Below are 27,375 nucleotides of genomic sequence, written 5' to 3'. Positions count from 1 at the left end.
GTGAGTCCTCCAGCAGAGGGCGCTAGCGGTTGGCCAGAGGGCATATCACTCCAGCAGAGGCCCAGCCGGATGCACTGCGCTGCTCTGAGATCAGCTAATAAACCTGCCACTGTGTACTGATCTGAGATTGGCAAATAAACCTGGCAATGTGTACTGATCTGAGATCGGCAGATAAACCTGGCACTGTGCAGTGATCTGAGATCAGCAGACAAACCTGGCACTGTGCAGTCATCTGAGATCGGCGAGTAAACCTGGCAATGTGTACTGATCTGAGATCAGCAGATAAACCTGGCCCTGTGCAGTGATCTGTGATCGGCTGATAAACCTGGCCCTGTACTGATCTGGGATCAGACCAACTCTCTTAACAACATTCTGCGTGTCAGCATCACCTCACAAGGTCTTTATATAACAGCACATACAGCAAAGCGATACGGCAGATAACCAGTTTGCTCTTTTTTCTCTTTCCTCTCCTTGTTTGTGTCACAGCTGGACGCCGATGATGCAGAGCCCACGTTCGATGAGAAGGAGGGGCAGGACGAGTACACTGAGATGCACATGCCGGTTTAAGACACGCCCCTTCCTCCCGCACCCCTCTGAATGGCTACACCGACCTGCCAGTCACTCAGCCAGCTGGCCCTGCCCTCTCCAAGTGAACGCCCCTTCCCCCTTCTCCCAGTGTATTCATAATAGCTTTTCATTTTCTGACCGTTTTATTTTATATTTGTAACCACGTTTCTTTTGTTTGACTATGGCAATCATTGTTATAATCGGTCTTCCTGATTGATTCGTGTAGGTGTAGTTTTCAGGAAGACGAACTGGGGGAGGGAGGTGGAGGGTAGACGTAGCGGGGCAGAGAAGGGAAACGAAGGGGCGGCAGGTGCATGGGGGCTAGGGGCGGAGCTACAAGCAGGTCATGTGGCATAAGCCCCGCCTCCCCCACGCCTCCCAGCCAACACGGCCAGCGCCACAAAGCCGCTCAAACCTGAAACGCAGCAGAGCTCACCTGAGTGACAGGCTCCCAGACCGCGTCCATGACGACCGCGTCCATGACGACCGCGTCCATGACGACCGCTCTCATGAGCCGCGGTTGCGGTCCTCTCTCTCTCCCCGGCTCTGCCAAGGGACCACTCACAAAACCGCACTACCCACGCTGCCTTCGGGGTGGACAGGAAGAGCACGATCTACAGTCCCTCAGCCGCTGGAGCCCTGTTGGGGGAGGGACCCAGCTCCTTCATCTCGTGATGTCACATCCTCCTGCCACTGCTGTTCACGCGAGGGCAAAATGAAAAAGACTTTTCATGCCGGACCGGCATATTTCCCATAGAAATAACACCGCGTAGCGCTCGACCTGCCTGTTTGCCCCAGTAGAGGCTGGCTTCTCCAGTTCCATCACTGCTGTCTAAACTACAGACGTAGACAGACCAGAACAGAGAGAAAGAAATAATACGCTCATATGTCAGCTGCAATGGCACATCCACACTAGACCAAATGTATCGGTGCCTTTACATTTGGGAAAAAAAAAAAAAAAGAAAACACTGCGTCCTTTCCCAATTGATGTGCAGGTGCAAGCAAAGAGTATATTATGGATATTTCAGTTGGAAATGTACTCCTTTCAGTGCTACATTTATGGAGAGTGGGTAGGTCTGAATGGCTGTGTACATATTTCAGGCATTAAGCGTGGCTAAAAACTACAGTACCAAAGAGGCCACTACAGGACATTGTGAATGTGTATTTGGGGGTGGTATGGGGTGGTTAGGGCAGGTAGGGAAGGGGGGGCGCATATGAAAATGGGGGGTGCGTCAAAACCACCTGAGAAACACAGGCAGCGATAATAGGACAGATCTTCAGCGGCGTCACTAATGCTAGCCTGCAGTCCGCTAGGTGAAGAGCAGAGGGGACTTCTCCTCTCGGTAGGTACTTGAAATCCAGTGCATGGCGCGTCGGTGTCTGCAATGACCAGGCCTTGCCAGCAGAGGGAGACACACAGAATGTTGTACAAAGATTAGCCCGTTGTCACTGTGACTGTGGATATTTAACACTGTGTTACGTCGTTCTCCGCATTTTGGTGGGCTACAGAATAGCATCGACTCTCACTGTGATTCACTCGAACGCTTTCTTACCAAAACCCTTCGTTCAGTACCATGCCTCGTCAAAATAGGCTGCTCCTGTGGCTAGTGATTTTTTTAAAACATATATATTTTTTAAATAAATGTAAGTCTTTTTGGCCTACAAACCAAAAGGAGCCTTTGCTGGTTCCTTGTGAAGTAACTGTTAAGATAGATCTGAAAAATTCAAAGCAGCCGCTTTCCATGTTCACAAATTTGCACTTGTACTCTATGTTTTTATTGTGAACTGACTGAACGTGACATATCACTGTGTTTTCTTCTAGAGTATTTCTGCAGCAATGTTTGATTTTAATAGGTGCCTTGCCATCATAGAGGACCATTCTCTCTCTACTAGTATTATTTGCACAACAGTCTAAAAGTTTAATTTACACATACTGCTTTTTTTTTTTTTTACACAAAACTAGACACTAAAATCCCAGCGCACAAATTCACACTCTTGCAACACTGCTGAAATTTTGGGGTTGGGGGGAGGGTTACACCGTTCTGAATGTGCATTAGTTTGGACGAGCCTCTTTCTCTTGCCACACAACCCCGAAGTGGAGTTGTGTGGGCAGGCTCGGAATGGGGAGTTTGTGGTATCGTGAGGAAGTGCACCACACACACACACACACACACACACACACACACACCAGTAGGTCCGTATGTTTGTTTGGTTGTTTTGTGAGGACATATTCCCTTATGAGGACACTACATCTTTTCAGCCTCTTTCTAAGGTGGGGGTGGGGTGGTGTTGTTTTTCTTTTTTTTTGCACCCACTTTTTTCCAAAACATAAAGCTGAATCTGCCCTGCTGCGATTGGTCAGAATCTGACGCTAGCCGTGATTGGTCGGAGCCTTTAAAGGAATCATGGATGACTCTGAAACTGGGGTGTAAAGGTTTATCTTTTCTAAATTCTTATGCATTATTCTTACCCAAAAAACGGTTTCATTTTTGTTATAGTTTTGGAGATTGGGTGCCTCCTTAATTCATAGCATACTATGCAGGATTTCAAACCTTGCTGTGGTACTCTGTCCTTAAACATTATGTTATGTTATCTTTTCCACAATGGCACTGGCCATTAATGAATTTAAACCTGAGATATCGAGAGATGGAGTTGATACATTCACCTAGACTACTATCAGACTACTGACCAATCACGCCAGTGTGCGGTGCTTTTTGAACGAAAGCAGGTGCAAAAAAAAAAACAATAAAAACGTGGGTGGGTGGAGTGCATGCAGGAGGCATCGAAAAAGCTTGAAGGGAATATCAGTAGCAGTGTTTAAAGGATCTGGGTCGATTTTAATTTTCGATTCACGACAATGTTTTAACAGTTTTAAAGCTGAATGATAGGATGGGTGATTCCATTCACCACTACACACAAGACTGAATTGTGCCTCTTGGTAAAAAAAAAAATACACAGTGTGGTATATACAGTTTTTTTTTTTTTTGCTGAATGAAGTGTTGGGTAACAGTATGGTTTGTGGAATGTGTGTGAGATATAAGGGGACACGGGTTCAAATCTTGCAGGATTGCGTAAAAAAATTTTTAACAGTTGCCCAAAATCCTGTTTTGTGGACTTGTCCACTTGCCTGTGTAGGGTGATACTGTATGTATTCAGCACCAGGTCAGAAGTGACTTTTAATGTTTTTGGGATTTCATTATGTGCCACCAAGAGGGTGAAAAAAGTCAATTCATCTCAGTCTCCTTTAGAAATTATGACTTTGCTTTACATATTCCACATTTTCTTTATCATGTTTTATCAATTTTCTGAACAAATGTTGTTCGGTTTTTAGTATTTAAAAGCAATCATTATTCAGTAGGTTGGCATAATGAGAGTAAACCTGATGGAAATGAAAGAAAATTATATTAAAAAGAATATATTATATATATAAATGTATGTGTATGTTAGTATATTTTCCTAGGAATCGATCTTGACGTTAGCGATAAGCTTAATATCGTATAACTGGAATCCCATCCCAGCTGTTCAAATGGACAATCTTCCTTTTTTTTGGTGTCTTTTAGGTGGAGGTTTCTTGGCTTATTTTTAAGATGTTATTTTTCTATACACATGTGCATTATATAAAAAAAGAAGTATGAATACCTTTTTAAAGACAGAATATTTTTCCAAGGTATAGGACTGGATTGTTTCAATGCTGTGACTGTCTCCCATTAGTAAAAGCCGCCCTCTGCAACATTCTTGTTCCGGGTCCTTTTGGTGTTGGTTTCTAGAGTAACACAGTAATGCCATGTGCCACACTGCACCTTTAAAAACACTGTTGAACCATGTGACATTGCCAGACCACGTTTACTGGTATCCCACTAATACTTTCCTGTGCCCCAGTAAAATGATGGTGAAAAAATATGCTTTTGCATTGTGTCAAAAAACACATGTCTGGACTAAGCGTGGCAAATTTGGTGGTGATCATATTTTATAGCGTAGATTATCTGCAAATAGTGACCTCTACCACTGTCAAACAAGCAGGTGGACAACTAAGAGGAGAAAAGAAAACAGATGGATTGACGGCTGCAGAAACTCAATTTTCAGGGGTGTGAGTGCTGGGGGTGTCTGTGCCCCAGTAGAGCTTTAAGTCTAGCAGAGCCCCTATGTCGAACAACAGTGTCAGTACCATTCATTTGTCATACCACTGACCGAAACGAAATGACCAAATACCAAAATTCTGAATTATTTGTGTTACTTACAACACACACATTTTTTCATGTTTCAGGGAGAGCAAACTGCCGGTAAACCAAAGCATGTTGCAGGAAAAGAGGGGGTGCTTTTTCAGAGGTGGAGAACGCCACAGCTTTGAGCGTCCTCAGCACCGTCAGGTCATATCTGCACGTGCCTGTCTGTTACATACAGCTCACTGTGTATTTAAGAGTCCCCAGGGTTAGACCTCTCCACCGCTTTCTAGCGCGCTTTGACTCGTTTCAACTGACTGACTTCAGGAGCGCAGTGTGCGTTTGTGGGGAATGAGTGTGTGTGTGTGTGTGTGCATGCGTGCATGTGTGTGTCTGCATGTGTGTGCGTGTGTGTGTCTGTACGTGTGTGCGTGTCCTTGAGTGTGAGTGTGTGTCCCTGTATGTGTGTGTGTGCGTGTCCTTGAGTGTGTGTGTGTGTGTGTGTGTGTGGGGTACAGGACGCTGCCTGCTGCTTCTCGTCACTACTCAAAAGCATGTTTCTGCATTGCAGAAAGAAGGGTTTCTCTGTGCAATGCTGCAGTCATTAACTAAAACCTAAAGTTCTGATTAAGCCAGTTCTGAGTGTTGCCAGGAGTAACGTGGGGTGGCACATGATTGGCCATAGCTGTGCCCAATAGTGAGCCCCCTCTGGTCAGTGACACACAGGCCTGTGGCACGATACCCGCTGTAGCTCAGCTGGCAGTCTGCAGATCAGCCAAACTCAACACCAGTGCTCTCTGGTAGATGTGCACAGTAGTCCTCGCCCTGCTTGAACTGGCACCGATGGGACAAACCGACTGGAGGAGAAAAAAAAAACCGCCAATCCAGAAATAAATTTTAAAAACAAACAGGAAAATGGAGATGATGTAGACAGATTTCACTAGCCCCTGGAGAGCTGCCGGTGCTCGGCTTGTCACTCGTAATAGATCTGCCCGTTTAGGCATGTCGCCGCTGACGCCTGGTGATGAAGTTTTCTGTCACCTGCTGTGTTCGGCAATGACGTCGCTGAGCTCATCAGCGTTAAGCCAAAACACCGAGGAGGTCCGGCAGACTCAAGGTCTGCCTGGTTCCATATTTAACCCTCTAAGGTGTGAGGTCACGAATATGTGTTCTTACCTGAACATTCTAATGCTGATGTCACAATCACTACTGGTAATAGAAAGAAATGGAGTTCTAGAACACTGACTTAGAATAGGGTTAAATCTCGCTGCCCTTAAAAGGGCATTTTTAGACGTGGAATCCCAGTGACGGTGATCAGGGGCCCTAGCAGGATGAAAACTATCCTGTCAAAAACTGTCCGGCTTCCCTTGTCCCCTCGCTGCAAGTGGCAGGACCTACCAGAGAACCGCACAGACAGGGAGGCCCGAGCGGTTCTGTGCACTTCACACAACGTCAGGAATAATTCCAGCCCTCGTCTGAAGCTTCATGTCAGTGGGCCGTCCTGCTTGAACACCACACGTTTCCTTAGACAGACAAAAGGGCTATTCAAATGTAAGACTAAGAGTTTTTACACACCTAAGAAAACGCTTCTATGTATAGTGGCTCTGGCACAGAGGCACACTTGACCGTGATTTTTCAGACAGGTGAACTGAGTCAGCGTACAGCAGGAGAAGGAAGTGAGAGCGCCCACTATAGGAGAGATTGTCTTCATCGTGTCAAGACTGTCAGCGCGTGACAGCTGATGTGGTTCACACCTTAATTACCGGTTTATAGAAATGTGATTTTTATTTTTTATGGCTCATTGCTAGACGGTCTTCTGTACAAATCTAGGTTGACTATATCAATGACAAATAAAGTGACCTTTTTCTATTTATGCCAGACTGACTGGTGTTTTCATTTAAATGCTTTTCCACAACACGCACCCAAACGTGCTGGAGGACAGTGTCAGCGATCGCAGTTTCAATAATATTCACTGAACAAAATAAAAACAACACTGCTTCTACAAAAGTCTGTTGCCAATATAAGTTATTTTCTTAAGATGCTTGTAAATTTTTGCTAGTAAATTTGCTAGCTGTTATTCAGCGCTAAAGCGATACTCTAATGACATGACGTCTAGTTGTTCCAGTAGTGGACCTTATTCAGCTGGCACTCTTATCCAGAACGACCTCCAAGGCCACCCGGGTAAGATATTAAATAAAAAGTGTGGGAACAACAAGAACATGGAGCCAATAACACAATGACTGAGCACAGAAAAAACTGCTAAAATAATAATAACAAGGGTAGTAATTTCAGTGTACAGATAATGTACAAGTACCCTTAAGTAAGCAATTACATTAACATGCACATGCAGACCTACAAGAACCTTAACTTGCCTTATACCAGCCATCACGTGATGCCAAGCAATGATTTACAAGAGCAACATTACCCTGCATTACCTCATAATGTTCCGTGAAAGCAACACTGTATCAGATGATTGGTACTGAGCATTCAGTGTGAAAATTAGGTTTTAAGTCCCATCTAGCATTGGATGTGATGGTATTTAGACATTTGCGCATTCAAATATATTGGGGAGAATATTTGTCCACACAAGTCTATGGAAGGAGAGTAAGTAGCAATTGTGACAAGTAAATCAATGTAATTTCCTGTAATTCCACCAGAGGGCAGCATTTTCAAATAGAAATGGAACAACAACAAAAAAAACCCTGAGCTTTTTCTTTTTGTTAGTTTAACATGTTAATTCTTAATATTGTTTTCAAAAGCGCACAGCGCCCAGCGCACAACAATTCCACAGTACCCTGATCTGGCCTATCCTATCAATAGGCTTGTTGTCAAGTGCTTGCTTATTCTCCAAAATGTCAAACATTTGGTGGTTATTCTCAGAGCAAATTACAGGGTTTTTTCCTCTTTAGAATCAGGACAAATCAACCCAGAGTTTTAAAGACAAGTGTGTGTGTGGGACCACAGGTAACTATGGTCTGGCTGCATGTCATTTTGCATGCAACTGGACTGTCTTGAGGTTCACACTGATGTCTGTACCTGTGTGAGAAACCGTTGAATTGTAAACTGAACAGAATCCAATATTGTATTTATTTACTCATTATTTATTTATACAAAAGCCTTCAGGTGATTGCACCAAAACACTACGGAGGACATTTACTTTCTTGATTTAGATTTTCCACCTCTGACGTTTACAGTTTTACCAAACTGCTGGACGCACTAACCAGATGTGGGAAGTCCAGGGGGCAGAAAGTAAAAGTCATGCCGTGTGTTTCTTCCACCCATCAACTCAGCTAGCTGATTTCCCCAATTAGTTCTACCTCCTGACTGAGAAAATATGCTAATTAGCAAATCAAGGTGACTGGAGCATAATACTGGGAAGGACTATTACTTTCTGAACCTGGATTTTCCACCTTCCGGACATAACGGCATACAAGTGCACGGCTCCAACGGCAGAGTGGGTGGGTATCCGTCAAATTCCACCTCATTCTTCTGTCTCCTCCTTTCGCCGTCCCATTGGTCAGCGCCTCATAAAGAAATCTATGGCAACGTGATCGCCGTGTGTAGAGAACGCAGCTGCGGAGACACGTCCGGGGCTGCGGGTTGAGTCACCAAGCTCGTGCAGCCCAATACGTGTACAAATAGCGCCAAAAACAAATTATTGTAAACGGAAACGCATACTGTATGTGAAACTGCGGGTAGCGTGGGAACCCTACTTTGTGGTGTAACTTACTTCACTGACACTGTTGTTCTTAGCGCATTCCGACAGCTGTCGTGCGTATTATGCATCTATCCGACAGTAGGCTATTTCAGGCTAAACTGTATTTTAAATTTTATCAGACACACAAAGCATATTCGTAAAACAGGCTACCGACCGTTTCTATCTCGTAACTGGTATGCATGCACTGTTAGTGGAGCGAATAACCAAGACTACATGGTCACCGACTGGTGCGTTTAAGCACCCGTACCGTCGTGCTGCGCAGATTGGCCTGCCCGAAAAAGGTGGATCCCGCTTGGAGTAAAAGGGCGCTATTTAGGTGCTTGTGCAGAGCGTCAACGTGGGACACCAACGCAGCTGTTCAAAACAAATGGATTTGGTTTATATAAATGAATTAATTACCAATGTTAAAAAAACACGCTTTAAAAATTTTAACCTATTTATAAAACCTCAGTGTTCTAAAACAAGGGATTGAATATTGTGCCAACAATTTCAATAATATTTTAATAAGATAATACGAAATTAAAGTACCATAATTAAAATGATTTAATAAAAACGCCGCGTGTTAGTTACTTTAAGCCCCCGCCTTTGTCTCCTTCTCGCTCGCCACTTTTTCTTCGGAGTTCCTCCCCCTGCGGCGCTGGGCGGAGTTTCATACCGAACCAGACGCTCCTTTTGTCGGATCCGTTTCGACCTGACTCCCCGGGGTTTACTGCCGAAAAAAAGACACTTAAAGATCCATAAAACCACTAACGCGACTTTAGCTTTGATTAATAACATCGCGTGTTCGTTACTGACGGGAAAGGTGAGTGATTCGTTTTGTTTTGACGACGTTTTTGACGATTTTCTAATCGTCTCTCCCCGAGTCTTTGTAACATTCATGGCGGCGCTGCAGTGAGGGATTTGGGGCGAAGGAAGGCAGAAGTGCCCGCTCTCGTCTTTACTTTTAAGCTAAGCTCACTGTCCAATCCATTTTAAAAGGCTGTGGTTTTATATTTTTATTACTGCAAATTTAAATGCTGCGACGATACCGTATTTAAAATTTTAATGTATTTGCATCATTTTACACAAATTGCTATTTTAACGAATTTTAGCAGTTACAGCGAATTTTTGACAAAAATGCGAATGAGACATCAAGCCGTTGCTAAGTTTAAAAAGTGCAATAAGTGCTATATTTCGGTACATTTAAATGTTTGAAAGAGAAAATAATGCTTTTTTCGCTCTGCCATACCAGCGGAAGCTGTGTGCTGACTCCTGCCGGAATAAGGGCGCCATTACGGGGTCTGCAGGCGGACGCAGGGTCGGTGTTTGTGCGTAAACTGTAGAGAGAGCCTGGAAACAGAAACATTTTTGCTAAAATACACACCACATTTATTCTGGTTGTCGTGACGACTGCTAAGATATATAGGCCTATATTTATCGCTTTCTTACTATTAGGCCTACAGGGGAAATTTGTTGTTTTTTTACGTGGTTTGGCTCGTTTCTGTTTTCACCGTTAGCGACTTGTACCATTTTTAAGGTACGCAAGGTGTTTCCCTGAGGAAATGTGGAGAGGCTTAGACAGTTTTCTTTACCTTGTTGACCTTGCGAGCGGGCGGGGGATGACACTGTAACCGAGAAAAGCGGCGCCTTGCTCGGCTGCGCAGCTGCGCCACCGCTCGGGGGAGGCGGCCTGAGTTGAGCACGCAGTAAGCTGGGAGCGGAGTCGTGCACGCACTGGCTCGAGCCGCATTTGCCAGGATCATGTCCAGTTCGCGTGGGTGCCCGAACGCGACGCTGACAAACTTTCATTTTGAGGGCTTATGCTACACGCCAGGTAGCGAACCGTTATGCACTTTTGCTTGTTGCGTAAATGAACTTGAGTTAATAATATCTGCGTTATAATGACAAGAATAGCAAGGTTTATAAACCCCTTTTGGCTTCGACTGCAAGATTATGTGTAGCCTAAACCAAACTGTAGCATAGGCTACCCTAGGATAATAATGTAGTTGCACTTGATTTAATGAGTGCAGTGCATATATTATTGTTCTAAAATGGAAAGGAATGTTGGTTGACAGGCTAAAGTAATACACTAGAAGTGTCATGGGCAAATTGGCACGATCTTCTATGACCTTTAATTTTTGTTTATAAACTTTAAGCAATTGCATTACTTAAAAGCTTAATTGCAACATCCTTACGGTGACACTAAATGCTTAACGCAGTTTCATGTCTGTCCTGATATAGGTTGTAGCTTCACGGCCAAGACAGAGAATGGAGAGAAAGTCAGTCCACTATTAGTCACTTAATCCCTTTTAAAAGTCACAGCTCCATAAAACATTCTTGGACAGACAGCGATGTCTTCCAGCTCCCAACAGCTAAATATAAATAGGCTACATTTCCATGTCTCCCTCAAACACACACACACACACACACACACACAGACACAAATAAATATATAATACCAATTTACCTTATGCATCTCCTTCAAATGTACGATATAATTTCGTATTTTAAGTTTGTATGTAGAGAGAATGGAAGAACACAATGGGAAAAATTTCTTTCCCCCAAATATTTTCTAATATTTTGCCTGGTAAAATAATTATTAAAATGTAGTTCACCAATGCTAGTAAAAATGTAAAGATTGTATATTGCATGTCACTCCTGTGAAGACGAGTATACTCGTAGTCTGGTTCGGTCATTATGTAGGTCAGTGGGCAAAACTGGGCATGCAATCCCGCGGATGCGGTGAACGTCCTGACGACGCCCGTCCACAGGCAGCGAAATTCTTACTGCTACGCTGGCGGGGGAAAGCGTTCAAGTCGGACACAAATGCTATGCTATTGCTGCTGCTTCTAGTGCTACCAGGACTTCAGTAGGCCTGTGGGTGCCCGTCACTGTCAATCGATAGTTTAAAAAAGAAAAAAAAAAAACATTAATCGGATGTCCTTTGCAGTGCGAACGATTACATTGTGCTCACTTCGTTATAGAATATGAATATGTGATAATATCGAAAGGCTATGATGTAGACTACTTTTTTTGGTATTGGACGATGTCATGATCGTATCCAAAAGCATTATCCCTAAAATATCACTGCATTTTACAGTTGATACATTCAAAATCGCACTCTAAATCAATAGGTCTACTGTTAATGGCTTATTGCAAGGTGAAATTAAACTGTTTTCCAGTAGGGTATCGCAGAAATCGAATCGGATGTAGCGCCTTTAACACCGCAGAGTACCAAGTCAGCCCGCAGCCACACAGGGCATCAAAGCCCTCTCCGGAACGGAAACATTCTTGCTGTAAAATGTGCATCCAGACCGAGGCTTCAACTGCAGCTGTGCGAGACCCCAATCGGTTTCTTTTCTTTAGTTGTCTTGTTTCGTTGTCCATATACACGAAACGTCAGATTCCAGTAATCCCATCCGTTTTACTGTTTTTTTTTTTCTTTCTTTTTTTTTTTACTTTTTAAAAATGGAAAAACGGCACGTAAGCCCCGTCATGAAACTGTATCCTCGCAGCGGGGCAAGACCGCGGACATAGCGTGGTTCGGTCGGCCTCGCTTGGCTGACTGCGTTCCAAAACTGCGTTCTAAAAACTGGTCTTGAATCGTGAAGCTATATGGTATCCAGTTAACTGTAGTTGGAGACAAAATTAGGTAACCGACGACCTTTCCCATGTCCTTTGCCCAGCAGCTTAAACGTGCTCATCGTAAGCGAAGGATTGTACCCCAGGAGACGAGGATGTTGTAGGCGGAGCTGTGCTTATGCTGCTAGATTTACCCTAGCAATAAGTCTGTAGATTCGACGATTATTACCGTTGTTTGATTATCTTACTGATCTTACATTCTGAACAACTTAAGTAAAACAATGTTACGCAGACACCACCGCGTGCTGCGTATGTGGGAGTACACGTATACGATTATCACGGTTTAAAAAATCGTTTCAGACATCACCAGAGACCCGGCAAGTCCACCGGGAGCTGCCCAGCCTCTCCCCGCCATGAACGGCAACAGCAGCGTCTCCGGCGCCTCTCAGCCCTCGCGCAACAAGAATCAGCCAGGTACAGAATATAGAAACCCGAAGGGAATTTTTATTTCGCTCGTCGTCCCACCAGCTGCTTACTTTTACCTGTATACTGAGCTCTTACTTCAGCATATGCATCGTAGTTTCTTGTCATATTTGTTTGTGCACTGTTTTGGACTGCATTTGACTGATTCTGTTTTATAAGCATTATTCGTATTATTGTTGGTAATAGTCATAGTAGTATTGTGTCTTTATTTGACTGACACCGCTATCCACAGGGATCTAATTGATAGTTACATAAGCAGTTGGAGATCAGGAATAAAAATCTTAACTATAATTAAATACAGTTGCAAATCAAATAGTTTGTCAATTTAACCAATTTCTAATGGCAGGGTTTTCCAGCGAATGTAAAATCCCTGGCTGAGATGGAAAGTAATATCTAAACAGGAGCAGCATAATTTGATATTTGTGTGGCCTTGTTTGAGTTCATTGTTGGAGTTTCTCACTTTTCAAATGCAAACAGGAAAGCAAGTGAACTGTTTTAAAGTAGCCTTTTACAGGAGATCTCTTTTGCAAGAGTCAAACAGTTGAAAAGCAAGTCGAGATGTTTTATAAAGTCTTTTACAGGGCATCTGGACTAAATTAGGAATCGAGATGTTTGCTACTTTTCCCCGGCGTTGGCTAAAAGTGTGCGCACGCGTGTTTGCGTGCCAGCGCTGGTTAAGTGTGTGCACGCGTGTTCACGTGCGCACGCGTGTTCTCCAGATGCGTGGTCCAAGGAGGAATGCCTGACGCTGTTGGAGAGGATCCGCAGCCTGCTGCCCGACGCCGACGGGATGAAGTACAAGACCACGGAGGCGCACTTCGACTGGGAAAAGGTCGGCTTCGGGGGCTTCACGGGGGACATGTGCAAGCAGAAGTGGCAGAGGGTGTCTACCGAGGTGAGCCCTGATTGGTTGTTTGTCAGCAGAGTTTTTTTTTTTTTCTTGCCACTGTTGCTTTAGGCTTCGCTCCTGCTCCTGTGAGAGGGGGAGGGGGGGTCTTGGCCAGGGTTGTCCGGGAAGCGTATTGTGACAATCGCCGTGAAATGCACTATACAAATAAAATTTGATTGATTGAGCGTTGGCATTAAGCGTTGGCGAAGATGGTCAAGACATTGACAGACCCCTGGAAAACGAATCACGAAACGAAATGTCATCTTAAAACGAAATGTCATCTTAAAGTGAGGTGAAAGAATGTCGTGCGGCAGCAGGGATTTCAGTGTTTTCCCTGAAACAGTGACGACTCGAGCTTCCTGTTTAGCGAAGCAGCGTGGTCCAGGGGTACAGATTGAATGGTGTTCGTGTCAGTCTCCCAGCCCCAGTCACTGGGGACTTGCCTTGTACCATGATGTTGTTCTGAACCAGTCGGACTTCATACAGTCACCCTTTCAAATGGCTGGATTAGTTCATTTATCACCTGCAATGCGACCGGGGGCTTTAATTGGAATTTTTTTGCGACGTGGGACTTAATCTGAATGACTGTGCTAACTGATACACAGCTGTAAATTGGACTAGCTGTTACCTGGACTAAGATTGAGATGCACTCACGAAAGAGTGTTCTTTTGGGGGGGGGGGGGGGATGCTATTTTCCACACCTGAGACTGTTAATACAGTGCAGTGTTTGTACAGCGCATCCTTGCTCCTGCACTGTAGGATGTAAGTCCTTTAGGAAATTGTGTTGCCCGTCTGGGAGGCGCCTGACATTCCTGTGCTGCTTGTTCGTCCTCAGGTGCGGAAGTACAGGACAATGACGGAGCTCATTATCGATGCCACAGAGTACGTGAAGAACCCGTACAAGGGCAAAAAGCTCAAGGTGAGGCTCATGAGACTCATTCGGTACTGTCCGCTGTGTAAAAACAGATGTTGGGTTGTTGGCATAGAGGGCTGGAGTCACAGTATGCCAGAGAACACACTGGCTTTTCGTTGGGTCATGTGATCCGAGTCACAGCGTAAGCTTCCTCCCACCCAGACGCACCCAGACTTTCCGAAGAAGCCCCTTACCCCGTACTTCCGCTTCTTCATGGAGAAGCGGGCCAAGTACGCCAAGATCCACCCGGAGATGAGCAACCTGGACCTCACCAAGATCCTCTCCAAGAAGTACAAAGAACTGCCGGAGAAGAAGAAGGTGAGTGCCGACAGTGGCTGGACCAGTTCTGTGGCCCATCGGGATGATTGTGATGTCATAGTGGTGTTCACCAGGGGTCTTAGGCCTATTCCTGGATTCAGGTTCTCAACTTCAGAGCACATGTGCTCCTTGGAAAAAAATGTTAGCGTAGAACCCTGTAATGTTAATCATTGGCATTCATTACTGCAACCTTGGCTATCGACCCTGGAGAGTGTGAAACCAAGCACGTGCTGAAGCATGCAACGCCTAGCACCGGCAGCAAGGGGGCGATGTTCCATCCTGTTTAGCACAGAGAGCGCCAGCTGCCGCAGATTACATCATGGGACTTCTCTGATCTCTCCTCGCAGCTCAAGTACATCCAGGAGTTCCAGCGGGAGAAGGAGTCCTTCGAGAAGAACATGGCGCGCTTCAAGTGAGGAGCTCCGTCGCCTGGCAACCGGGACACTTGTGTCACCGAGCTCGTTCAGGGCTGTTACGCATGCAGTTTACACAGAGACATTTCTAACTATAGCAGTAAAAACGTGGGGAAACGTGATCTGTCCAAACCACAGTGGAACTTCCTCTCTTAAAGCACTGTAACTACGCCCAGCTGCTTATGCTATAACTCAATGGCAACCAGCCCTGTTCCTGGAGATCTACTGTCCTGTAGGTTTTCACTCCAACCCCAATGAAACACACCTCATTCAACGGCTAGGGATCTCACTGAGCTGCTAATTGCTAGAATCAGGTGTGCAAAATTAGGGTTGACATGACAACCTACTGGAAGGTAGATCTCCAGGAACAGGAGTGGCTACCACTGCTGTAACTTACAGACACACATCACCAACTCATGCTGCATCAAGCTGGCTCCCAGTGTAGGTCAGGGTAAATTTCAGTGTTCTACTATTCATATTGAGAGCCTGGGTTTCTTTTATTTCGGAAACTCTTACACACACACTCAACCACAGCTTCTGGTTCCTTGAGTGGTGTCGTCTATCCGGCGCACCCAAACAACACTGTGAGGAGCAAACCCGGTTATGTTGAAATATATTAGAGGTTTGGAAACTCTTAAATTGCAAGCTTTAAAACAAAGCTTAGGACAAATACATATTAACTGCACAGCATTTAATAATTAAAATTCCCTGCGTGCTTTTACAATACTTTTTACATTGCGTCCATTTATTATTAAACAGATTCAGTGTTATTGCACTCTCCCCTGAGAGTATGAATTCCCTTAATAAAAAAAATAATTTTACGTAGATAAATATTCTGGTGCATCTCCACAGAGAGGACCACCCCGAGCTGATCGAGGAGAGGAAGAAGTCGGACCTCCCGGAGAAGCCCAAAACCCCCCAGCAGCTGTGGTACAACCACGAGAAGAAGACCTACATGAAGCTGCACCCGGACGTGAGTCCTCAAACTACGAGCCTTTAAACAAGTCCTCAGACTACGAGCCTTTAAACACTTCCCTTTTTATCATGGCGTTCGAAAATCGGCCTTGCTGGCGAAAAAGCCTTTATTTACGTCGCTAGGCTTTTTTTTTGCTAGCACTGGCCTGGGGAAAAGGATGCCTTTGTGTCATTCTGTGTGCCAGAATGGCTTGAAGCCGCTTGGCGTGTGCGGCTCCAGTGAGGGTTTGCGTTTGCTTCGCTGACCGCAGACAAGGTGTACATAACGAGGCTTGAAGCTGGGGGCTGTAGGACACGTTACAGGTGTAAAATTACACCCCTACCGCTGACGCCAAAAGCGTTTAGGATCACTTCCAACCCGCTGCGTTTAAGTGCCTGTGCGATCCGATCGGCTCTTTTTGTTTCCACCGTGTGTTTGATGACATCGTCTTGCTTTGAGTTGAGTCATAAAAGCCGTTGTTCGGGCACAATGCTCAAGCGTGTATTTTTTTCTTCCCAATTTGTAATTCCCGGCTGCGTTCGTACTCCGGGCTCATCGCTGTGACCGCTTCTGTCAGTTCAACAACGAGCTGATGAGCGCACTCTCACTCAGAAGCCTGCATAAAGACGTAAAGACGTAAAAACAAGAAGTTTTCAAGGCTGAGCAGAATTTAGGGGAAGTTGATGCCCTTTCGAGTGATGGAGGGCAGACTCGGCTGATTGACTGGGTCAAATACGCCTCTGTTTTGGATTCAGATACTTTCACACGCTTTACTGATCTTGTCTGGTGTATTGGACCAATGAAAATACTCCCAAAAACGGCAAAATCCCTATCTTCTGGTCATATTGGCAGGCTCAGTTACACCAGGCAAGATCAATTGAGCACAGAAAAGTATTTGAATCCAAAACAAATACGTATTTGACCCAGGTGCGATAGAGAAGTCAGTCGGGTTCCAGGCGCGTTTAGGTGACAGGCTCAAGCGTGTCCGTGCGCTGCTTTTCGGAGTTTCCCGGCGGTGGCCGCTGAGCCACTCCATTAACGGTTTTTCCCGCCTTTCCCGCCGTCTCCAGGTGAGTCAGAAGGAGCTGAAGGAGGCCCTGCGCAGGCAGTGGTCTCAGCTCTCCGACAAGAAGCGCCTCAAGTGGATCAGCAAGGCCCTGGAGCTGCAGAAGGACTATGAGGTGAGGGGGGAAGGGGTGAGGGGGGAAGGGGGAGGGGGGAGGGGGGGGGAGTCAGTCGGGGTCAGCGGTCAGCTCAAAGTTCACTGGGCTTGATGGAGCTGGCGTTGAGCACGAAAGCTTGTTTTGTTGTTGTCGGTGGATTTCTTGGGAAAATAAAAGATGTTGGTCGTCCAAAACTCATGCACACTTCTGCTAGATGCCTGTAATATAATGTAATTTAATGTAGTGTAATGTATCGTAATGTAATGATGGCTGATGCCTGTAATGTTACGTAATGTAGTGTAATGTAATGTAATGTAGAGTAATGTAATGGAATGATGGCTGATGCCTGTGCTGTAAAGTAATGTTATGTAACGTAATGCCGGCTGACCTCTCTGTGAAAATGTGGGGTCACCACAGGGCAGCATGCGGGCGTACCACGAGGCGCACCCCGACTCCAACTCCGACGAGCACGTGAAGTCGGTCCTGACCAAGGCCGAGCGGCAGCTCAAGGACAAGTTCGACGGACGGCCCACCAAGCCTCCCCCGTAAGCCCCCCGCTCCGTGACTCGACCCGACGGCAGGGCCGGTCCGTGCCCGTTTTGGGGCCACAACCGCTAGGGGTGGCCACACGACCACGAGGGGGGGGCACACGATTCAGTGTTTATCTAAGATAAATAACGTTATTTTCGCAATTATGTTATTCATCCCCTATCGCTGAACTAGCGGTATAAATTGAAAATGAAACTGCAGCAGAACATTTCATAGCAATGTAATGTAAGAAGGATTCTACCAAGTGATTTAACCCCCCCCCCCTCCCTACCCCCCGCCCCCCCGCTCCACAAAATCCTCGACAGACTTGTTTAGGGCCACCAAAATCCTAGGGCCGGCCCTGCTGAGCGGCGTCAGGTCAGACATCAACGAGAGATATCATTGGAACGTTTATTGCGTTCTGAGCAGGTATATTAGACTGGAAACTAGGCATCAGGGTGTTTGCTCTTTGCCAGCATTGGCTGAGTGTCCATTTCCTGTAGAGAGAGCTGGCACTGCTGGCACTGCTGGCACAGTCGGTGTATGCGGCCGTTTAGCACGACCGTCACGGACAGGCAATGCAAATTTTTTTTTGCAGTGTAGCATTCAGAGGGCGCGAATAGCTTTTTGCGATGCTATTGTCCTCGTCTGTGGTCGGTTGCCCCCGGTTACTTCTTGTTTAGGGAGCCACAGACAAATCCTAGAGCCAGCTCTGCCTGCAGTGCTGGAGGGAGCGGGAGGTGAGGGGGTGTCGCTCTGGCTCTGCCTCTCTCTTCACGCGCTCTGACACGGCCGTCCTCCTCCTCCTCCTCCTCAGGAACGGCTACTCGCTGTACTGCGCCGAGTTGATGGTGAACATGAAGGACGTGCCCAGCACGGAGCGCATGGTGCTCTGCAGCAAGCAGTGGAAGATGATGACGCAGAAGGAGAAGGACATGTTCCAGAAGCGCTGCGAGCAGGTCAGGCACACTAACTCACAGGGGGTCACGCCTCGGTGTCACAGCTTGTTTTTTTTGAAAAGACAAAAACCGCCAAGAAGGAACTGACCTAACACTGACACTGACCTAACTGACACGTGACTCTCTTTCTCTCGTGGCTGATGTGTGTGTGTGCGCACACTCCTCTCTCTTCCAGAAAAAGAAGCAGTACGAAGTGGACCTCCAGAGGTTTCTCGAGGTGAGGCCCTGGCGTGCGCCTCTGGCGGCTCTTCAGGCCGGCGTAGGCCCGACTGACGCCATTTTGCCGCTTTATTTACGCCATTTACACCGGATCGGCGGCACCGCAGCACGACGTCGCTAACCGCTAACTCTCTCGCTCCTCAGAGCCTGCCGGTGGAGGAGCGGGACCGGGTCATGACCGAGGAGAAGCTGGGGGGCAGCCGGCTCGCGATGGGGAACGCGGGCACCCTGCTTACAGCCAAGCCCCCTGCAGCCAAGGTGGGACAAAGCAGTCTGTTCACTGCAGAACTGCCGAACATAGACAATGCAATCGTAGCACACTACCATAGACACAAAGGACACATAGCACAGTTTCAAAGACATAATGCATACATTCCACAGTATCACAGACACAATGCATACATAGCACAGTATCACAGACACAATGCATACATAGCACAGTATCACAGACACAATGCATACATAGCACAGTATCACAGACACAATGCATACATAGCACAGTATCACAGACACAATGCATACATAGCACAGTATCACAGACACAATGCATACATAGCACAGTATCACAGACACAATGCATACATAGCACAGTATCACAGACATAATGCATACATTCCACAGTATCACAGACACAATGCATACATAGCACAGTATCACAGACGCAATGCATACATAGAACAGTATCACAGACACAATGCATACATAGCACAGTATCTTAGACACAATGCATACATAGCAAAGTATCTTAGACAGAATGCATACATTCCACAGTATCATAGACACAATGCATACATTCCACAGTATCATAGACATAATGCATACATAGCACAGTATCTTAGACACAATGCATACATTCCACAGTATCACAGACACAGCACATACATAGCAAAGTATCGTAAACACAATTCATAGTATCAATATCACAGTGGATATCGATACTATGGATACTAGTGGAGCTGCCGAGGGGCGGAGTTTAGAATGCAACCGGTCAACGGCCGTTGGTGCTTTTGAAAATGTCAGAGGTGACTCGTCCAGTCCCTGTGGGTTTTTTTTTTTTTTTTTTACACGTTGGTTCTCTTCTTCAGGAACGCTGCACTGACCTGGAGCAGTGGGTCCAAGGCCTGGCCAAAGACAAGCGCGACGGCAAGAGGCGCACGCGGCTCCCCGAGACGCCCAAGACGGCGGAGGAGATGTGGCAGCAGAGCGTCATCGGAGACTACCTGGCCAAGTACAGGGTGAGGGGTCCTCACCGGGGGGTCCTGCTGGCGCCTCGAAAGGGGCGTCTGTGTTTCTGCCTGCACAGAATGCGCATTTACAGATGTGTCCGTTTGATTGCAGCTTTGATTTAGATGTGGTTCATATCTTTAGGATAAGGTGTAGGATGTAGGGTAAATGTTTTTTGGGGAGGAGGATTATTACCTAATCAAATTTGAGGATTGTTGACTTTCCTGATTAACTGATGTTTCCAGTTCCATCATTTACTTGGCTATGTTCCTCAGCGTACAGTAACCAAGGAGTAAGCAAGGATTGTAAAAAACCATGGCAACCTTCTGTAGATGCATTTAGAAAAAAGGTTATCATTATGCCAAGTCAAGGAAATTGGTGGAATACCAGTGCCTGTAGGAGCTGTAGAAATCCCAGTGCTTCCCTGAAGCAAGCTGTTCTTCAACACCCAAAACATGTTGGCTTCTGCCAGTTTTATGTTCTTCTTGTTTTCTGTTGATGTATCTAATGGGACAGCTTTACCATTGGAGTGTGGAGACAAGTAATTGCGCTTCACAAGATTCAGAATTTAATATATGTTTATGTGTGCAAAATGGCTGCCATTCATCAAATCCATTCATCAAAATGGGTTCCCCAATTTGTGATGGTTGAGGTAAGATGTCCATCTTAAGGTGTCCTCAGGAAACAAAAGGTTCAATATAGCTAATACAATATTATTATTATTATTATTATTATTATTGTGCATTTTGTACGCTTAGCCATGGTGAAGTGAATCCCACCCTTGAGAGTTGCCATTTTCTCTTTGAGGGAAGTACAGTGTGCAGGAGGGAGAGAGGATTGGTCGGGAAGTATGTCACTCACCGAGCTTAGCACCCTGGCATCCAATGAGAGCCTGTCGTTGACCCTTCTCCCCGCCCCCTCGCACCTTCCCGCCCGCAGAACGACCGCAAGAAGGCGCAGAACGCCATGGAGTCGGCCTGGAAGTCGATGGAGAAGAAGGAGAAGATCCCCTGGATCAAGAAGGCGGCCGAAGACCAGAAGCGATACGAGGTTCAGTACCGGCCTGTGGTCAGTGACCAGACGTTTTGACCTCTGTCTTCTCCAGTGTGCTGAAGAAAGTGTCAAAATGTTGGTCAAACCCGCTCTTCTGTTTTTTTTTTCTCGCCGGTTGGAGTGTAGGCACTCTGGGCCACGCGTCTCTTTTGTGTTTCTTCTTTTTTTTCCATTTGACTTGTTTTTTGTTTCTTCTGTCCTTTCCTGGGCTGTTCTGTTTCTCGGTCCTTCTGTGTTCATATAGTCCCGGGTTTCTAATGAATTTGCTAGTTTGTGTGTTTTATACATCACACATGTACATAGATACATAATTAGCTTATGCATATAAATGTGTATAAATGTTTTTTTTTTTAAATATTATTTTGGGCGCTGGATTTGATGTGCATGCAATGTAGTGTATGTATGTTAATACTTTTATATGTTTGACACTGTGTGTATTGATGAAGTGTGCTAAAGTGTGGCTCTTTTGTGCAGATATACTGTAATGCTAATATGTTTAGTATGAATGACAGTGTGTGTGCTGGTATAGTGTACTATAGAGTGGCTGTGCAGATTTGAGTGTGCTGGTGTAGTGTGCTACAGTGTGGTTGTGCAGATTTGAGTGTACTGGTGTAGTGTGCTACAGTGTGGCTGTGCCGATATGAGTGTGCTACAGTGTAGCTGTGCAGATTTGAGTGTACTGGTGTAGTGTGCTACAGTGTGACTGTACAGGTATGAGTGTGCTACAGTGTGACTGTACAGGTATGAGTGTGCTACAGTGTGGCTATGCAGATTTGAGTGTGCTACAGTGTATCTGTGCAGGTATGAGTGTGCTACAGTGTGGTTGTGCAGATTTGAGTGTGCTACAGTGTATCTGTGCAGGTATGAGTGTGCTGGTGTAGTGTGCTACAGTGTGGTTGTGCAGGTATGAGTGTGCTGGTGTAGTGTGCTACAGTGTGGTTGTGCAGGTATGAGTGTGCTGGTGTAGTTGACGGTGTTGCTCTGTTGCAGAGGGAGTTGCTGGAAATGAGGACGCCTCAGACAGGACAGGGGCAGAGGAAACCAAAATTTGACGGGGAACCGAAGAAGCCCCCTGTGTGAGTGACCACAACCAGCAACCCCCCCCCCCTTCTCTCTCTCTTTCTCTCCCTCCCTCTCTGTCCTTGTCTTTTCCTTCCCTCTCTTAATTCCTCTCTCTCCTTCGTTTTGCCCATACTTGCTTTCCTTGTCTTCTCTCCTTTTCTTTCTGTCCCTCTATCTTTGCCTTTTTCTTTTCCGTTTCTTTCTCATTTCTCGAACTTCTCTCCTGTTTCTCCCATCTCACTTCCGTTTCTCACCTCTCCTTCCCCTCCCCTTTTTACGTGTCCCAGGAGCGGCTACCAGATGTTCTCCCAGGAGCTCCTGACCAACGGCGAGCTGAACCACTTCAGCCTGAAGGAGCGCATGGTGGAGATCGGCAAGCGCTGGCACAAGCTGAGCCAGAGCCAGAAGGACAAGTACAAGAAGCTGGTGGAGCAGCATCAGATGGAGTACAAGGCCGACCTGGAGGCCTGGGTCAAGGTGGGAGGCCAAGGGCAACCGGGGCTTAGGTTTTGGGCTAGTTAGGCCTCTTGGTGGTACTCATTTTTTGTTTTCCTTTTTTTTTTTCCCTCTTTCTCCTTGTGCTCTCTCTCTCTCTCTCTCTCTCTCTCTCTCTCTCTCTCGCAGTCCCTCTCTCCTCAGGAGCGAGCCGTTTACAAGGAATTTTCCACCACGGTGAGTTTGGGACTCAGCCCAAGGAAAACGCCCTCCCCGTTCGCCCCACGCGTCCATCAGTGTGTCCGAGTCATGACCCCCCCCCCCCCAATTGCACAATCCCAGCATGCCCTTCATAAATGAGTACGTCCACAGTGGGGGAGGGGGTGGCTGAAAGTGGCCGGGGGATCATCTCTGGAGACCACCCCATTCTTCATTTCTGATGGTGTTAAGAGGCTGGTTTGTGCTTTCCCCTCTGCATGCCAATCAAGCGTCAGTGTTTCAGCTCCACTGTGAGGGAGGCGGGCTGGGGTGGGCGGGGCTACTTAGTGAGCCCGTGAGCCAGCCAGTTCTGTTTGAGCCAAAATGTCCTCTCGTGTTTTGAGTTTGAGTTAGCATTGAATGTGTTCTTAGATTACCGTTACTAACATTGCAAAGCAAAGAGGCTGTTTTTAAAAAATAAAAAAAAAGCGACTAATCAACGCTTGAGCTTCAACGGTGTCTATCCGCTGCTCTCCCCCCCCCCGGGTTTCTGTGTGTCTGTAGAAGCGGCGCAGCACGGCCAAGGCGCGGGGTCCAGCGGCGAAGGTTCGAGTGGTGAAGGGGAAGGCGGTAGGTGCCAGAGCCACAGGACTGGGGGCCGGGGGGGGCAGGCGAGCGATGGCGTACAGGGCCAAGGTAACGCCCGTTCGCCCCGAGCACTCGCTCACCACACCGAGGGGGGGGGGGGGGGTGCGAATGGAGGGAGGGGGACACAACGTTTGGTAGCAATAGCAGCGCTGAAGAGCGACGTGTTGCCACAAGGCCGCCAGGTCAGAGGCTCAGCTTGAGATGTGGTGTGTGTGGCTGTGTGTGTGTGTGTGTGTGTCAGTGTGTGTGTGTGTGTCAGTGTGTGTGTCAGGGGTGTGTGTGGTGTAGGTGTGTTGTGTGAGGTGGTGTGTGTGTGTGAGTGTGAGTGTGTGTGTGTGTGTGAGTGTGTGTGGAATAGAGGGGGGAGAGGAGTGACCCTGTTCTCTGCAGCAGGACACCTCGGATTCAGAGGAAGATGAAAAGACCGATTCGTCCGATTCCGAGGATGACGACGATGAAGACTCTTCAGGAAGCACTGACAGCGACGATGATGACGAGGTAAGAAACGCTCTGGGTGTCACCGAGAGACTGCAAATTGACAGTAGGACAATAATTTTTATTTTAATATAAATATGTTCCTTAAGATATGCAGGTCGAGTTAATTAGGATTTCATTACGGGCTGGCTTGTTCTGCTGAAGAACAGCCATGGAATCTTGACTGGTGGTTCTGATTGGCTGGCAGGCTCACAATGGTAGCACGGCATTGGCTATTGAGTCGCCTAGGGAGGGAGGGAGAGTTTCAGTTGGTGCTGTAGTCCATGTCTCGTAGAAGACTCATTACCTTGACCTCTAGTCATCACCAACTAACAAAAGCTATTTCCTTTACCAAGAACGATGATGATGACGATGAGGACGACGAGGACGACGACGACGAGGAAGATGACGAAGACCAATCGGACGGATCCAGCAGCTCATCCACAGACAGCAGTGACTCGGACTCTGATTAGCCCCGCCCACAGGAGGAGGAGCTGTGCGGCATGGGGGAGGTGACAGGGGAGGGGGTCCTCCCCAAACCGACCCCCCCCACCTAGACTGACTGAAACAGCGGGCCAGGGCTGGCACCCCCCCCCCCCCCCTCCTCCTCTTCCTCAAAGGCTCTTACGCTATTGGACGATTTCTCTTCTAAAGGAGGCGTGTTACATGTGTGTCGTTTTTTTTTTATTGCCTTTCCGGAGGTGTTACGAAAGACGGCCATTTTGTTTTGTTTTTTACATGAAATGGGAACGCTGAAGCACCCGAAGCGTTTGGACGTGTTTCGTTAGTGCTGCGGTGTTTTGGCGGGGAGCGACGCGGACTCCCCAGAGCCCTCGTGTGTCCGTTTTCCACGTGCCAGGAGGAGGAGGAGGAGGGACTCCTTTTCGTACTCCACGGACACCTTTCTGGGGGGAAAATTGCTAATAAATGCACTTTTTTTTTCTTGTATTAAGCGGGTGTATGATCATGATGCACATGTACCTCGAGCGCTGCTAAAGATCAGTGAATTTACGACTGCACAAACGAGCGGGAATCTGCGGGTGGGAGATTTGTGCCTTCGACGCGTAAGCTAAAAACATTTCTACACGTTGGAACCCAACTTGCTTAATAGTTGGTCAACAATACCAGAGCCTGACTCAGGAAACTGCAGGGTTTGAACAAAAATGAGCGCAGGACATGTTTCTGGATGTTTATGCTCACTGGTGGCATTTAGGCAACTGTGTGTGTGTGTGTGTGTGTGTGTGTGTTACTTGAACATAATGTTAACTGCTAAAGATACGACTGGAAGATCCTAGCTTTTAACAGTTGATAAATGGAGCTTAGGTTAACCCTTTGAAGAGCAGGTTTTTTGGAATGGTATTATTATTTTTTTTTCATTTTAGTGTTTTTTTACAACTCCTTTGCTTTCAGTTGCCAGTAGTGATTGTTACATCAGCATAAGAATGTTCAGTTAAGAGCATTCGAATGGCTTATTTGGGATCTTGCGCTGTAAAGGGTTAAAAGCGTAGGGCATGGTTATGCAGGTTCCTTTTTCACACGAGTTCTTTGCCAGTCTTTCCAGCTCAGTCCTTCTGCCCATCGTCGATCAATTATCTTCTGCCTACTCTTCACCACCTCCTCTTCATCACTACTGTTCCAGGCCCTGCTGCTCTTCATCTGCCTCCTCTTCATCACTACTGTTCCAGGCCCTGCTGCTCTTCATCTGCCTCCTCTTCATCACTACTGTCCCAGGGCCTGCTGCTCTTCATCTGCCTCCTCTTCATCACCTCCTCTTCATCACTACTGTCCCAGGCCCTGCTGCTCTTCATCTGCCTCCTCTTCATCAATACTGTTCCAGGCCCTGCTGCTCTTCATCTGCCTCCTCTTCATCACTACTGTTCCAGGCCCTGCTGCTCTTCATCTGCCTCCTCTTCATCACTACTGTCCCAGGGCCTGCTGCTCTTCATCTGCCTCCTCTTCATCAATACTGTTCCAGGCCCTGCTGCTCTTCATCTGCCTCCTCTTCATCACTGCTGTTCCAGGCTCAGCTGCTCATCAGTGATGGTCAAGCGAAGGTCCATGAAATCCCGTAATAGACGATATTAGTGTGTGAACTTGTTCCAACAAACCCCAAGGTTTGCGCTCCAGAGAAAATGGATAGTTTGGTTCGAATCTGTCATTGATGGCACTTTTTTGTTCCATTTTTAATTTCCGGAAACCTCTCCCATCACTGCTGAAATCCCTATCCGGGCTGGTTTCCCTACTAGCTGGACACCTACGCCCATGTTTGCCTGTCTGTCTGTCCATCTGTCTTTGAATGAACCCCTTCATATTTCAGACAGTGTCATAAGAGCACATTCTATCCAACCTCAGCATCCTTTGGAAAACTCATCAGTTCCTCTGCATTCTCCAAACCTGGACCTGTGCTATGATTGGACCAGTTTGCATTGCATCACTTGAAGGGGTGTGTCTAACTCTTGGACGAAGTATTACGGCTTGACGTTCTTTAACAATGCATCATTGCCTTTTCACATCTAGTCACATTTTCAAAAAATTTTTTAAAATTAAAATAGTTTTCACTTTTCAGACTGCCTAGGAAGTCATGGAGACAGTGCTCATGTGAACGTCAATTATTTTGCATGGTTTTGATGGACCTATTCATGCTCACCTTCTCACCGGATACCACACATTAAAACCACAGGACACTTGCTTTTTTAAAATTTTTTAATAATATCTTTTATATAGACTTTTTTTTTGTATGTATATATAAACAAAAACTTCTAGCCCCATTTCCATCCCTCTCCCCCTGCACACACACACCCGCTACACACATTCCAGAAGACCAAAAGTAGCAATAAATTATTTCTGCCTCGAACGACTAAAGAGGGGACTCCCATCTACAGTGCAAAGCAAACGCACAGCCTGGGTGGTAAGAACTGGGTGGGGATTCTGCTGAGGTCAAAGGACTACAAATCCCACAAAGCACCACTGCTGCCCTGACCCCTCATTCAAGTAGTCCATGTTCAATCTGTTTTTTAAAAAAAAAAGATTCCTCAGAAAGATTATGCTCCATTTCTTAAGAAGTTTACTGATGCTTTTGACATTGGATTGAAGGTGGCTGGAAGCTGAGGTATGTACAAGTTAAACACACCTCTACAACTTGTGTCAAGTTTTGCTTCTGACACCTGTGTTGGACAACGAGGTCTAATCCAGAATCCAGATCAGTAATTGAGACAACTCCATATGAGGACAATCAATTTATCCTTTCCTGAAGGTAGCACAGAACATGAGATTCTATTGCCCCGTGGCCACAATTTAATTTTCAGAATAAGTTTGGGGTTTCTGGGTGATAACGGTTGCGTACCTAGAACAGGAGCCTGCTGGTTTTCAGACTAAGCCCAGACTCTATTAATGAGCAAAAACACCGTCATCATTTACAGTGCAAATCCCCCAGAT

The 27,375-nt window shown here is 46.4% G+C and overlaps 2 protein-coding genes and 1 long non-coding RNA gene across 11 annotated transcripts in view; 2 read left to right on the top strand and 1 right to left on the bottom strand.

The window, feature by feature from the left end:
• LOC135260731 (anion exchange protein 2-like) overlaps positions 1–6,600 on the top strand; it is a 93,912-nt gene extending 87,312 nt beyond the window's left edge. For all 5 annotated transcript variants that reach the window (XM_064346208.1, XM_064346205.1, XM_064346210.1 and 2 more), the window contains one exon: positions 487–6,600. In XM_064346208.1, the coding sequence (XP_064202278.1) occupies positions 487–567 (81 nt within the window). In that variant the 3' untranslated portion in view covers positions 568–6,600. The remainder of the gene's footprint in view (positions 1–486) is intronic.
• Positions 6,601–8,346: 1,746 nt separating this feature from the next.
• On the bottom strand, positions 8,347–10,152 carry LOC135260737 (uncharacterized). The gene is made up of 2 exons (XR_010331739.1): positions 10,017–10,152; positions 8,347–9,774 (listed from the first exon to the last, which is right to left on the bottom strand). It is a non-coding gene; the product is annotated as an uncharacterized LOC135260737 (long non-coding RNA).
• On the top strand, positions 9,010–26,952 carry LOC135260733 (nucleolar transcription factor 1-A-like). 5 transcript variants are annotated; one of them, XM_064346215.1, is made up of 20 exons: positions 9,010–9,247; positions 12,367–12,480; positions 13,209–13,384; positions 14,214–14,297; positions 14,454–14,609; positions 14,957–15,021; positions 15,875–15,995; positions 17,048–17,158; positions 17,558–17,685; positions 18,486–18,627; positions 18,803–18,844; positions 18,991–19,104; positions 19,932–20,081; positions 21,010–21,138; positions 22,114–22,199; positions 22,473–22,662; positions 22,810–22,857; positions 23,383–23,514; positions 23,857–23,964; positions 24,297–26,952. In XM_064346215.1, exons 2-20 carry the CDS (start codon positions 12,420–12,422, stop codon positions 24,411–24,413), a joined length of 2,160 nt encoding a protein of 719 aa, XP_064202285.1. In that variant the 5' UTR covers positions 9,010–9,247; positions 12,367–12,419; the 3' UTR covers positions 24,414–26,952. The 5 variants fall into 5 exon arrangements, with proteins under 5 accessions (XP_064202285.1, XP_064202283.1, XP_064202284.1 ...); XM_064346213.1 differs by lacking the exon at positions 9,010–9,247 and adding an exon at positions 10,028–10,258 and having other exon boundaries at positions 21,010–21,120; XM_064346214.1 differs by lacking the exon at positions 9,010–9,247 and adding an exon at positions 10,028–10,258 and having other exon boundaries at positions 23,383–23,448.
• Positions 26,953–27,375: the final 423 nt, after the last annotated feature.

Source organism: Anguilla rostrata, chromosome 8 (genome assembly GCF_018555375.3).
Source record: "Anguilla rostrata isolate EN2019 chromosome 8, ASM1855537v3, whole genome shotgun sequence".
Lineage (NCBI taxonomy): Eukaryota > Metazoa > Chordata > Actinopteri > Anguilliformes > Anguillidae > Anguilla > Anguilla rostrata.
The sequence above is the reverse complement of the archived record's forward strand: the minus strand, read 5'-3'. Positions and strand labels throughout refer to the sequence as shown.